The sequence below is a fragment of the Amblyomma americanum genome, chromosome 8 (assembly GCF_052857255.1).
Source record: "Amblyomma americanum isolate KBUSLIRL-KWMA chromosome 8, ASM5285725v1, whole genome shotgun sequence".
Classification (NCBI taxonomy): Eukaryota; Metazoa; Arthropoda; class Arachnida; order Ixodida; family Ixodidae; genus Amblyomma; species Amblyomma americanum.
In genome coordinates this window covers 33,960,558-33,974,382 of record NC_135504.1, presented here as the reverse complement: position 1 = coordinate 33,974,382, position 13,825 = coordinate 33,960,558, and the positions used below count along the sequence as shown (strand labels likewise).

Sequence of the window (13,825 nt, the reverse complement as noted above, 5' to 3'; positions counted from 1 at the left end):
GTCATCAACACCGTGTGGCCACTAGTGGCCCAATCATAGGGCACGCATCCATGAGGACCCCTGAAATTTGGAAGTAGGTGCACCCCCAAAATTCCTGACTCCCAAAATTTTTGATTTAAGCCCATCACAGAAGCTTGGTTAAGGTGGATTAGCGCATTGGATTAGTATAATCCCATGTGATAATTTAATGAAAGCTACCCAGACATTCGAGAAAGTGATGCATACCATATATACCATGCATACCATATAAGGGCAATGGAATCGGTTCTAACCGGAGGTTTGGCGGGAAACTCGCAAAAAGAACATTAGACATTCACTGCAGACACCATAGCAGCCAACCTAAATGCTATCGTATTTTCTTCTTTATGAATGTGGGTAAGAAAGCCCCTAGGTTTTTTTTAGCAAGTATAGAAACTTGTAGGCTGCAACGGCTTTTTATTTCTGGTACCTTCTATTGTCATCGACCGGGAGCGTAGGGTTTTTGTGCTGCACATTTTTGTTCTGCACGCTGGGCTTTCTTGCTTGGGAAGGCTTAGCGCTATGCAAGTAGTGGTGCTTGCATTCAGCCTTGGGCAAAGTATGGGCAGCGCACTTGGAGTCTCCCCTTACAAAACTTCTTTAGATATTCTATAGACTGTCTACAGACTTTTGTCTAAAAACTCAAAAGGTTTTTATACACTGATCCTATCGACAATGCAAGTCCTATAGACAGCCTATAGATTTATGGCCATACACTCTTCGTAGACTTTTTCTATAGACAGTCTATAAGCTATCAATAGACACAAGTAAATATCTATAGGAAGGCAATGAAATCTATAAGAAGTAAACAGACAGTCTACAGCCCATTTTGAGAAAGATTTACTTGGTATTTCTCTTTGACTCGCCATAGCCCTCTACTGCTCTTCACCGCGTTTATATTTGCTTTGGTGCACTCTTGCCTTCGTGTGCAACTACATATAGATGCCGTTGATGGCATAGTCGAGCTTTGTTATGCAGCTGCTGACTCTGGCGGTTTATTTGCACAGCCATGGCGGCAGCACTGCTGGATTCAAGCTTTTAGAAGCCCACAGCGAACGGATGGAGGATGAGGAAGACGATGTACAGTACGTAGTGCGAGATGCTACCACTTTTCCATCTTTTGATAGGATAACAACAACAACAACAACAGTTTAAGCACAACGCGCGAGAGGCTGCGATGATGACCGCAGCCGGTTCGGAATAGCCGCGTGAAAGATTGGCACGCGTAACTGCCGCGTTCAACGGTCTCTTTTCAGAGAGCAGTGCGCTATGGTGCGGGGGTAGATGCTGAGTCACATCAACCTCCCGAGTGGCTGCTTTTTGTGACGCAAGTGTGCGTGCCACGAAATTTTGATGTGCGGGCCGAGTGGCAGTGTGAACGTGGCATAAGAATGCGATCCGGTTAACTAAGGCTCGAGAAACGTCAGTCAGGCTGTCGCTCTTTCACTGAATAAAAATTAAATAAAAGAGCTGTGGTGGTCGAAGAGTAGTCTAAGGAATCGGGATACGAAGCAGCTGTGTTGTGCCGGATGAGATTCGAATAATCGCTTGTAGTTATTTTTTTTTTGCTGGCTACCATTGTGACGACGGAGAAGTTCGGAAATTGTCGGGTAAGTTCGGCTTCATGTTCGTCTTCGTGTTTGGTTGCGGGTTTCCCATGGTTTCGCTGGAGGTTCTCGCGCATTTATCGAGAATAGGAGAACATAAAAGCATTTTATGCTTCTGTTGCCCCTGGTTGCCTCTTTTTCGCATATTCCTGTTTCGCTCTTTGTTTTTTTTATTTTTGTGTTTAACGTTACCTTAATTCTGTTTATTATCAATTTCGTGTTCCTTTCGTGTGTTTGCCTTGTACCGCATCTGTTTGAGAGACATTATGCACCCAATGCTGTTATGCCTCATACATAGGACAGCAGTATCTGTAAATAAATAAAAGGTGATAGGATAGACCACATGACCTAGTCGGCACAGAACTTAAAAATGCGAAAAGCAGTGCGCATAAAGGATGCATCCTTTTTTTTTTGTTTCAAACTGTCATATATGTAAATGAAGGCGTTATTCCTTATTACAACAAAGAAAATCACCACGCGGAAGTGTAATCTCCAAACGAATCTCTTAAACGATACTTGAGCGTCCACGAAATATCGACGTATCACTCAAGCACGTTCTTGCATTTTTTTCTCTATTTGCAAATACGTCGGAAGCGTGGTGAGAAAGCGTATTTACTATTTCTCCCCTGAAGCTTCAGCGTGCTTAGCTTCGCCTCATGAGATCGGTTAAAAAAAAAAACAGCACTTTAAGATCGAAACCATCAAGCTGGGGCTTTGAGCGGTCGCGGTTAGGGCTCTGAAAAAGGGTAAAGAAGGCGCTCAAGATTCCGGAAGCCTCAGACATTAAGAAAGAAGGGCGCGAAGTTTCCACGTTAGCAATGCTTAAGTTTTGGTCCCTGAAACTCTTTTTTTTCTCGTTCGGATGATATATGCAGAGTGGTTTAGCGCGGAGTTGCTGCCTGTAGTTTTTGTTTGTTTCATCTTTATCATGTTAGGGTTTCGCACAGCGCGGTGGTGTTAGTCCCTCCTCTAGTATTTCTTTAAAAAGTTGAGCTGTTTTTTGTTTTTCGCTGCCATAAATTACCGAGTATTGTCGAATACAACTTAAGAACGAAGAGGCTTTCTGCCTTCAAAGGACCCCCTTCCAGCCAATGGCGTCGGCCGATTCTCATGACCCTGCTAGGGCGACAATGTAGGGAGTGGCAGATAAAAGCGAATAGTCCCTTTCCTGTATGGTCAGGGATGATCCCCTCCCTCTATTGTCATGCCGCACCCTGCACTGTCAGGGTAGCAGGTTTATGGGAATCGGCAGACGCCGTTCCCTCATAAAAATGGTCTGCATACTTTCTATAGGCTGTACTGCCTCCTTATAGATATTTAAATTTGACTATTCAGAGTCTACAGACTTTATTTAGACAGAAGTCTACTAATGTGTATTACCATATAATCTATAGATCGTCTATATATAGACTATATATGAAATTTGTATTGTCTATATAGCAATCTATATGATTTGTCTACAAAAAGTCCATAGACTTTATAGACAAACTTCTATGGACAGGCTATGGTCTGTCTAAAAATTTTTGTAAGGGTTGGCTGAAAGGGGGTACTTTGACGGGGAAAGCCGCTTCGTTATTGAGTTGTATCCGACTATAGATTGATCAGCCATGATCGCAGGAGGACGAATAGTTGAGCTAGTTTCTTCCGCACGATTATCACCCCTTCAGGCCTCCACAGAGACGCAAACACAATGGGAATAAGGTCAACCACAAAAACATGAGCACGACCTTACTATACTTCACCATTTTTGACCTTTTATGCCTCACGTGTTCCTATCTAATGAGTGCTGCGCGTGTTACTACCTCACCGTTAATTTTGCCGCCGCGGTGGCTCAGTGGTTGTGGCGCTCGGCTGCTGACCCCAAAGGCGCGGGTTCGATCCCGGCCGTGGCGGTCCAATTTACTGTGCGATGTCAGTGCACGTTAAAGAACCCCAGGTGGTCTAAATTTCCGGAGCCTTTCACTACGGCGTCCCTTATAGCCTTAGGCGCGTCAGGACGTTAAACCCCATAAACATTCTCACCTTTAACACTTGTAACCACATAAATATGGCTGGAAATCTGTGTATGTACTGTCTAGCTTCCTGTATGCTCCTAGCTTTATCGAGTGCGAAAACGCAAGGCTACCCATACAGCTAACTATTCTTAACGATAAGGGACCTAACATATTAAACAAGTTATTGTGGAGCGTGAACAGTGAAGTTCATTGGTTAAAGTGGGGTTAATTATTTAATTCAGCCTCTTGCGCTGGGATGTAATGTTCTAGTGAATGGAAAAAAATGTTACTTTCTAATGAAATGTTGCTGTGTCGTATTCAACAGAAGCACATCCTATTTCCGTGTATATCCCCCACTAGTGGCGCAGCATCTGCATGCAAATACATAGGACACTAAAGGCTTTCATTTGAATATAACGCATTTCTATGCAATATCTTCATAAAAAAAAAGAAAACCTCTCAGCCTATGAGACGAAACTCAGTGAGCACCACTATTACGAACAGTAGAGTAGGTTTAAATGATGGACAGTAGCCATGAATGCAACTGCGAAAATAGGCAAACAAAATTCTGAGTAATTTCCTTGCCCGCAATTTTAGTCTAAAGCTCGAGTGTTGATTTACTCAATACGTGCACCGTCATACAGCTACTAGTGCCGGCATCAGACCTTTACGTTCGAATAGACATCTGTGAATAACATAGACTTTTGCGCTGAAGGCACAAAAATAAATTACACAGATTATGGGCAGTGTTCATTAATATTTTTTGCTGCTTTACTCACTTCTGCTGTACTCCATGTTCTGTTTAGTATCGAGAAAAAATCTCCAACCGGAACACACTAAGTGGCTTTCTGGAACTCAGACCATGTGATGATTTCGGAACGTTTCTAGGTCCTTTATCTAAAGCGGAGAGAGTGACCAAGATTCCGGCGACTGCTTGGATTGATGTTCATACTCTTCATAAAAACAAAAAAAAAACAATGCGATATGTTGACGATCGCTTTAGAAAGGATGCTGCTCATCCACACCTTGAAGCTAGCTTATTGACTTGAAGCTCCCGTCGATATAACGCACTATATTACCCTTGCTCAATTCGCGTAGCCTAGCGCTTCTTGCGAATTTTTCTCAGACAAGAAATTCCTGAAGGATAAATAAAATTCACTAATATTGTTAATCTATAGCAATTAGTTAACCCGTGACAACCTGTTATTCCGCTTAGTCGACTGCAGCACCGCCACCAATTTAAATCGATGTTTATATATCGCCCATGTATGCGTATGAAATTTTTCCCCTTCTGTGTTCTATTCCAAAGTTTATCCTCAGAAACTTTTAAAAAAATTCAGCTAACTTGCTATCGAATTCAAGAACTGAGCTTGCGTCGAAGATGCGCTGACGAGTTTCTAGAGACCCTCGCATGCGGCAAGTTGGGGGGTCGATCCCCATAGCTTACGGGTACCCACCGGTGATACAATGGGTACAAGTTTCCCCTGGCCTGGTTCTCGGTTTATCCAGAGTGAAATGCTTGGGAAGTGGGTCTTTGACCCAACCTTGAGTAAACGAAAACACCTTGTGCCATGGAGCTCTTTGGCCGCAGTTTCCCTTGCGCCATTAAATAAAAATGGTTTCCAGACACTACCAGCTACTCAATAGAAACCACCGAAAGTCCAGCCAACTGCCCATCCTCTCGTGCCAAACTGAAATGAACATCTTTCGCTCTCTCTTGCACCTGTTTCTTAAGCGTATAGCATCAACAAGTTTGCCATGACCGCAAGCTATGGCAACAGCGAAAGTATTGCTGAGTTGCTATCGGCTTCGCGACTGAGTTTCTCGTGACTGTTTGCTATAAAGTAATAATAATAATAATAATAATAATAATAATAATAATAATAATAATAATAATAATAATAATAATAATAATAATAATTGGCTTTGGGGGAAAGGAAATGGCGCAGTATCTGTCTCATATATCGTTGGACACCTGAACCGCGCCGTAAGGGAAGGGATAAAGGAGGGAGTGAAAGAAGAAAGGAAGAGAGAGGTGCCGTAGTGGAGGGCTCCGGAATAATTTCGACCACCTGGGGATCTTTAACGTGCACTGACATCGCACAGCACACGGGCGCCTTAGCGTTTTTCCTCCATAAAAACGCAGCCGCCGCGGTCGGGTTCGAACCCGGGAACTCCGGATCAGTAGTCGAGCGCCCTAACCACTACAAAGAGCCTATTGCATTTCTAAACACTATAGTCTGGCGGCAGTCCTACCATGCGCTCGTCCGAAGCTAAATGACATTATTCATTTTCTCATAAACCTCCTTCGAATCCTGTGATAGCTTATCGCCACATTTTAACACTTTCAAAAGCGCTGTGACCGGGAACACCAAGAGGAAGAAAGAAAATGAAGGACAAGCCCTACTATCAACCGAAGTTTATTGGAAAAAACAGATAAGGTTAAATTGCTCACACAAGCCAGCCAGCAGCGCATGCGCCTGCCCCCAAAATGACAAAACAAATCACTGTGTTGAGTTAAGATACCGAATTTCACAATCATTGATTGCAACAGATGGTGTGCTGACGCACATGTCGAGGTTTTTGTGAATATGAAATCACTTGTTAGCTGATTGGAATGCCTATACAGAATTTTTGTACTATTGAACACAGGTACACATGCATTTTTGTCCAACGGGTTAGAATTGTTAAGTTCTCAGTCCAGCGCTTTTGAAAGTGTTAAAATGATGTACCAACTAGCTCAATTATCCGTGTTACTCTTACCGCCACAGAAACGAATGGTAACAACAGCTAAACAACGGAAGTTCCGCTCAGTTTCTGTTGAATTTAACAACTGAGTTTCAATACGAAGCTCGCCACTGATATTGTAGTGGTTATTAGCTACAAAGAGTCCATTGCTTTTCGACAAGCTAGTACGCAGTTGCAAACCCGCCGTCCGCCCACCCAAAACGAAACATCGTTTATTCTCTCTCGCTTCCTTCTCGAATCTAGCGTTAACGAGCTTGCCACCGCGGCAGCCAATGGCAGCAGCGTCGTGAAGCTGCAGGGGCCGTTAGAGAGCGAAAGTCTCGTCTGCCGGCGCAACGCGTCAGTCGTGAGCAACGCACGAGTCCAGATGTGTTCGGCCGGCGGCGAAGCGTCTTCCTTGCGGCAATCCAGCCCCTCCGAGGCCCCAACAGCGTAGCAGCGGCGGCCACTGCATTTGCGGTGGTGAGGCAATCTGGCACAAGGCGTCGGCAGCGACCAGATTACTATAGCAACCGCTGCGGAAAAAAAAAAAGATCCAGCACAGCGCGTCGTTACGAGCGCGCGAGAGCGCTCGTGGGGATATGTAGTGCCCCGCCGTCGCTCTCCCTGCGGGGAATTATGACAGCGGTGGCGGTGGAAACTCACTCTCTCTTTCTACACCTCCCCCCCCCCCTTTTCCTTCATATCTCTCTCCGCTATTCCTGTTCTCTGCTTCCCGAGCGTGGTGAGTTGCAGGTGCTGTGGCGTCTGCTGTCCGTGAGGGAGCTGCTGGTTGGGAGGAAGATTTCTTCGGTTCTTCTGCTTTCCGTCTTCCCCCCCCCCCCCCTCTTTGTGTGTACTTCATGTCCATCCAAACAAGACACCCAGGTGCGCTAGACCTGTTCCTGAGTGCATTTAGCTCATGAGCACGAAGCTTAAGGAGACCGTGCGAACGAGCTAAGAGCGCCTGAGAAAGACGACGGCAGCGCCCTCTAAAGATGTAGCGAATGGGATTGCAGAGGCTTAGTATGGAGCTTATGAAGATCTGTTGCAGGAAACTTGAAGAAAAAAGGAAGTATGTGAGAGATTTCTTTCAAGTTACGCGAATGAAGAAGAAAGATTGTCGAGCACGAAGTTTCGCACCACATTGAACCGTAGATTGGAGCTTATCGCACATTTATATTCACCGAGCGCGCCTGCAAAAAGAGAACTCTGATAAATGCGTGGAAACTTTTCGAACGGGTGGCGTAAGCTGAGGCGTCAAGACGAGTGCCCAAAGGTAGCGCGCAGAACACAACCATGAGCACTTGTTACTCGTATTTGGTCAAGGATTCGACGATTCTGCTAATATTACTAAGGATGGGAACCCAATTTTCGCGTTTCTAGTGGCGTGGCTGACTAGAGCGCTACATTTAACCGCGCTAGAACGGTGTCTTAACAAGTGCGCCGCGTCAAACGGTCACTGCCGTGCGGTATCGTACCGACTGGTGGACTATACTGCGTCATGCATTACAGTTCCGGGCTTAAAAACTCGCAATTTAAAAGCTACGACATTTTGCCTGTTTATGTACGGTAAAGGTAGATGAGATAAAGGTCACAGAAATATGTAGAGCCCCATCTATAATCACTTGGCGTCTGGACAGGAGTAGACGGATACAAGACAGTGAGCGAGCTTTCCTGACCTGATGAGTTAGAAATTTAGAAAGTATGGCACAGTATTCTTCCATTTCTGTTGTTCCAATAACATGTGACATAAAGCGATGCGGCAAACGACATTTCAATTTCGTCATTTAAAGCGCAGGTGTTTTTTTTTCTTCAAAATTTGCAGCAATTCCTGGAAAATCTAGTTTTGCTGCAATACGCTAACCGCGGCAACATGTTTCTTTTGAATTCGAGAAAATAAAAATAAAATGAAAAAATACAAAAAGTTCAGGTTTCATTCTTGTGCTCCAATTCATTTTAAAGCGGAAACAATTAACAAGTGAAGTCTACCCTGGTGAACGAAGCTGAATACAGAATCGAGAAAATTCTGGACTGGCATAACCTGGCTCGTGCTATGCGGTACAGAAACCAGGTGCAGTAGTCCGGAAAAAACACGGGAACCGCAACGATCGAATGATTGAAATTGAGACTGCGTGAGCACGTGCTTGGGATTACTAGAAAAGAGCAGGAAAGCATCTATAATAATTAAATTATTTACTCCACACTTTGAATTCCAGTATTTGCGTGATAACATCGAACATTATACAAACTTCGAGGGTAACGACAAAATGTAGAATTATTGGGTAATTTTTTTCATGGCCCTCATGAAATTGACGATGCTGTTGTGGAGTGTCGCGGCATAAGAGAGTCCATTCCGGTCGACAAGTGTCAAAAGCAAGAATGATGCATATTGGCACAGTCTTGGTCAAATATATTCAGGCCGCATGTCTTGTTTCCAGTAAGGTCATCATCATCATCATCATAGTCATCATCATAATCATCAGCCTTACTATACCCACACAAGTTTGAAGCTCTGTGATATTTGTAAAGTAAGAAGAACCCTATTCCGCACCTTTCAAGATAAAATATTTATCTATTTATTTGTTTAATGGGTACCGTAAATTCTGCACTATAGTGCTGAAAAACCGGCCGTATGGCCTGAATACTTTTGACCAAGGGTGTACACGTGCGGGGAGGATGAATGGCTGGTACGTGACCACGGTGCAAGAAGAATGTACGTGACTAATGCTATATGAGAAGCAACGAATTACAGCTGTGAAATAAACCAGTAATGTGCAGCAACTCGGAAACACACAAAGCAATAGACAGGTCTTCGGAAACAACCAAAGCTCGCCGATGACTAATCGCGAGCGCCATCTGGTGCGTCGCGGCCTACCTTGGAATGGAGATGTTGTCGTCGGGCAGCACGAGGTAGCAGCGCTGTCGCAGAAGGCCGGCCCACAGCTGGACGCCGACGATGCCGAAGATGAAGAAGACGAAGAAGCAGAGCAGCAGCACATTGCCCAGCATGGGCAGTGTGTCGAGCAGCAGCATCACCAGGATGCGCATACTCGGGATGCGGTTGATGGCGCGCAGGGGCCGAAGCACGCGGATCGTCCGGATCGCCGACAGGTTGATGTTGCCCACGTCCAGCACGTACTCCAGGGCGCTGCGAGCGTTAATAGACTTACATTTCGTTTCATTTTACCTCATTACCTTAACCACCAGGGGAATTCGGCTACCAAGGATTGTCACAAGACGGCTGTCATTTCTGGCTCATGACGAATCCAGGTTGTGGCTTGTTTTCTGGCATTCTTTGTATGGTTTAAGGTGAGTAGGGCGCACCCAAACATTTTTTGGTCTGCCAATAGATGGCAGCACAATCACTAAATGACCATTTTGGTAAAGTACCAATTCTTGAATAAAAAATGTCTTTGTGAGGTGGTTAAAGGCCCACATAGGTGTATAAGATAATGTGTGGGTTGACATAAGTGAACGTAACGAATAATTTTTGTAAAGAATAATTTTATGCATCTGATGCATTTTATTTCTTTTTTTCACATTATCACCTTGAAGTCCCCAAGAAAGTATTTTTATATGCAGTGGTATAATATCAAGCGGCAAAAAAGGATGAATTTTATTAAAAATAGAGGCGAGGCTTTTGTTGAAAGCCGATTGAGAGGCGATAGCTGAGAAGTGGTTTTGCATGTTTTTATTTTATTATGCCATTTCAACACTAAATGATGCTGTCCTACGCATGATTTTGGTGTTAACGCGGAGGACTGGGAACTGGTGCTTCGTTTTAGGGGCCTTTCAAGATCCTCGCAGGGCATCTGCGATGTACCTTGCTCTGTGCTAGCCGGCGCCAGAAGACAGCACTGCGGAGTCCGCCAGGGCGACGCGCAGAACGCTATTAATATAAGGGCAGTAAAGTAGTTTTGTTTACTGCATTTCAGACCTTTCTTCTCCAAAACGAGTATCTTTTGGAACAGTTTACTTTCAGTAATTGGACCCAGCGAGTGTTGGAGAAGTTTCGTCACTGTTGTTGACTATAGTTTTAGAACACAATCAAGGTGTTCACAGGCATATTAGGAGGAGAGAGAAAAATAAATCAAGATGGAGAGAGAGAGGATGAAGGAACGTGAGAGGGAACTTTTATTTAATGATCCTGGTCCGAAATGTTGAGCAGCTTGGCCCAGTCACAGTTTTTTTTTCGCGTTTTGCCTGTGAAGAGTGCACCGCCACAAGCAGAGCGTTACTGCGGCGAAGCACCTACATTCAGGCTTGTGAGTAACGTGTTAAAAGTGATTGATAGCTTGTAATAAAATACAGTTTCTCTTAATTTTAAATGAATTGAACACTTTTTGTAAAGCTTAATATTTTAGGTAATCGAATTTTTCTTAGTAATCGACTACAAGTAATCTACTTCATTTTTTTAAACCATTCGTAAGCAGTTGTACAGCTCGGTAACCTGAACTCGATGGAAAACGCTGGTGCAGCATGAAATTCCCTCATGTTAGAGCGATAACAGGGAAAGTGCGCGGGTGAGGATGCCAGCACAATGCAAGCCCGAGTGGTCAGCGTTTCATTAGCTCTGTCGTGCGCGTTTCGCTTTTCGCACTTTATCACGACGGCTCAACAAAATGTCATGCTTAGTCAACTTGGCCTTTATTCCCTCAGTGTACGGATAATAGCGAAGCGAGACGCTTTGCGCAACTTCCAGGTGTTGCATTAAATAAACACACTTCATTTCAGTGCGTACATCGAGTTAGTAGAGCGAGGTACCTTGAAAAAGAAAAGAAATATTGAAGAAAACTTTGAAAACAGCTGAAGATGAAATTACCAACGCATCTACTGCAACAAGCTATAAATCAAGCAAGGCGTACCAGCTTATTCTCGATCAGATATATCTGTGCTATTCAAATAAGAGTGAAAGTTGGACGAAAAATAAAAAAATAGTAATCGATTACTTCTTTTCAAATCGAAAGAAAACATGCGACAGAGGGCTGTCTGCTTGGGAAAGGCATTTAATTCATTGACCCTGCGGCTGACTAAGTGAGGGCCTAAAGAGGCGAGCTGCATCTAGCCTGCAGTAATACCTGATGAAGGAACCGAATAGGTTCTGAAACTTCGCTTCATTTCATTTCTGGCTGACGTTTTTTCTAAATTTTCTTTCTAACATTTTTTTAATACGCTGGTGCGAAGGCATATAAATTTATATGCTTTATTCTGTTCAACCAATCTATTGCGTATTTGCAGCCTACACGTGTGCTTTGGATACGTGCCGTTTTTTCTTGTTTTTTTTTGTTGTTGCCTTTATTCTTTCCTTTATTCTTTTGCCTTTATTTTTTCTCTCCTTCATTGAAATTGCAGAGTGCCGTCAGTATTTCTGCCCCTCCCCTCCCATCTACAATGCTTTTGTAAGCCCTGAGGGCAAATATATAAATAAATAAATAAATAAAATAAATAAGTTCCTTTTCAAAGGGTATAATTTACCTCTGAAAGCAGCTACGTTTCAGATTAAGTAACTGTAATTGTAACTGGTTACCCGTTTTCTCTAACGCGTGAAAGACTGCCTCGATACGTGTAAAAAAAATAATTCGGAAAGTATGAGTTCTTTTGAAGCAAGACTCCAGATTTGTTGATGTTAAGTGCGTTTTGTTTATCGAGTTTCTTTTCCAACGCCTCACTCAAAAGACTCAGCCTCGCATACATTGCAGTCATCCCAGCAGAAGTGTTGAGGCATTGTGCATCACGGCTTTAACTTCTAGCGTTTTACTTCCATTCTTTTTGCAGAATGTTTCTATCCCGACATCCACAACGGCTCCTCACGCTCGATGTCGTCATTTTCTCTAGAAAACACTTTCCGACTGGCGAAGTCCTTCTTACACCAACACCGATATTTCTCTTGGCAGAAGGAGTCTTGCGAGGGTCCCTGTAAACAACTGTTCTGAAGCTGCTAAACCAAGCTCGTGAGAGCCATGGTCCTCAGCTCAAAAAATTAATCAACGTTAAACATGAAGCATGCTCTATGATGCATGCGTAAGTCTTCTCTCGATCCCCTTATCTTAGGAGAATGTGGACCTCTATAACAAAGTAAACAAACGCCCTACAGTGCATTCTTTCAGGCCTTTTATCTGGTGCGAGGTACCTGGAAAGTATTTATTTATTTCTGGTTACCTCCAGAGGGAGGGGGGGGGGGGGGGCTTTGAGAGTACCATTATAGCTAATCAATTCACGCGCGCACTTACTGATTTCTAAAGAGTACTAAAAACAATACAACACATTTATATAAGCTGGAATTAAGCAGGATACTAAGCTACAGGGAAAGCTACCAACTAGAGCATGGTCACCCCGCTGTGCATGCACAGAACTTGACTTCGGTCTCATCCAAAGAAACCACCATGCAGTGAACTATAGGTTTAAAACACTTTTCAATGACCGCACTCTTTTCTATCGCCCTTCTTCCATCTTTACTTCCCAATTCCCTTCCCTACACAGAGTAGCATGTCGGCGAATATTAACGCCGGCTAAAATCTCTGCTTTTCCTTAAATATCTCTCTCTCTCTCTAGCACAATGAATAGCTAATAATATTAATAATTGATTTTGGGGCAAAGGAAATGGCGCAGTATCTGTCTCATATATCGTTGGACACCTGAACCGCGCCGTAAAGGAAGGAATAAAGGAGAGAGTGAAAGAAGAAAGAAAGAAAGAGGTGCCGTAGTGGAGGGCTCCGGAATAATTTCGACCACCTGGGGATCTTCAACGTGCACTGACATCGCACAGCACATGGGCGCGTTAGCGTTTTCCCCCCATAAAAACGCAGCCGCCGCGGTCGGGTTCGAACCCGGGAACTCCGGATCAGTAGTCGAGCGCCCTAACCACTGAGCCACCGCGGCGGGGTCGTTAGCTCAGGTCTCTCCTCATCTTCCACGTACCATTGAATAGCTAGCGATATCGAAAGAAGGAGAACGTAGGTGTTCCTTCTCACCCGGCGACCACGATGAAGAAGTCTAGGCGGTTCCACGCTTCGGCCAGGTAGGCGCTGCGGCCCAACAGGCCCATGGCGAGCACCTTGATGGTCATCTCGATGGCGAAGAAGGCGAATATGAGGTCGTCGAACACCTGGAGGAGGCGGCAGCGCGCGGAGGTGCAGCCGCCGTCCGCGCAAGGCTGGTACATGCCGAGGGTGACGCAGTTCAGCAGGATCACCAGCATGCTCACCCGCTCGAACCACGTGGAGGCGGCCAGGGTTAAGGAGAACGCACCAAACGCACAAACCGAACACACACAAACACAAACGGACACACAACAACTATGGCCCTTTGGGCTGATTAGTACTGTACGTTTTTTTTTTTTGAAGCTAGCGCATAGAGGAGAGATACGGCAGAACGGACGAAACACGCACATCCACTATTTTCAACTATCTATTGTAATGTATACGCATGCGCAAATTTCAGCAGCACTATGCATGAACAAAGAGAATCATTGTGACC

At 44.4% G+C, this 13,825-nt stretch overlaps 1 protein-coding gene across 1 annotated transcript in view; it reads right to left on the bottom strand.

Moving 5' to 3' along the window:
• LOC144101283 (voltage-dependent T-type calcium channel subunit alpha-1G-like) overlaps positions 1-13,573 on the bottom strand; it is a 91,847-nt gene extending 78,274 nt beyond the window's left edge. Inside the window, exons 1-2 of the mRNA XM_077634380.1 lie at positions 13,321-13,573; positions 9,225-9,497 (exon numbers count right to left, since the gene is read on the bottom strand). Coding sequence (XP_077490506.1) covers positions 9,225-9,497; positions 13,321-13,547 — 500 coding nt within the window. The 5' untranslated portion in view covers positions 13,548-13,573. The remainder of the gene's footprint in view (positions 1-9,224; positions 9,498-13,320) is intronic.
• Between the last annotated feature and the right edge of the window lie 252 nt (positions 13,574-13,825).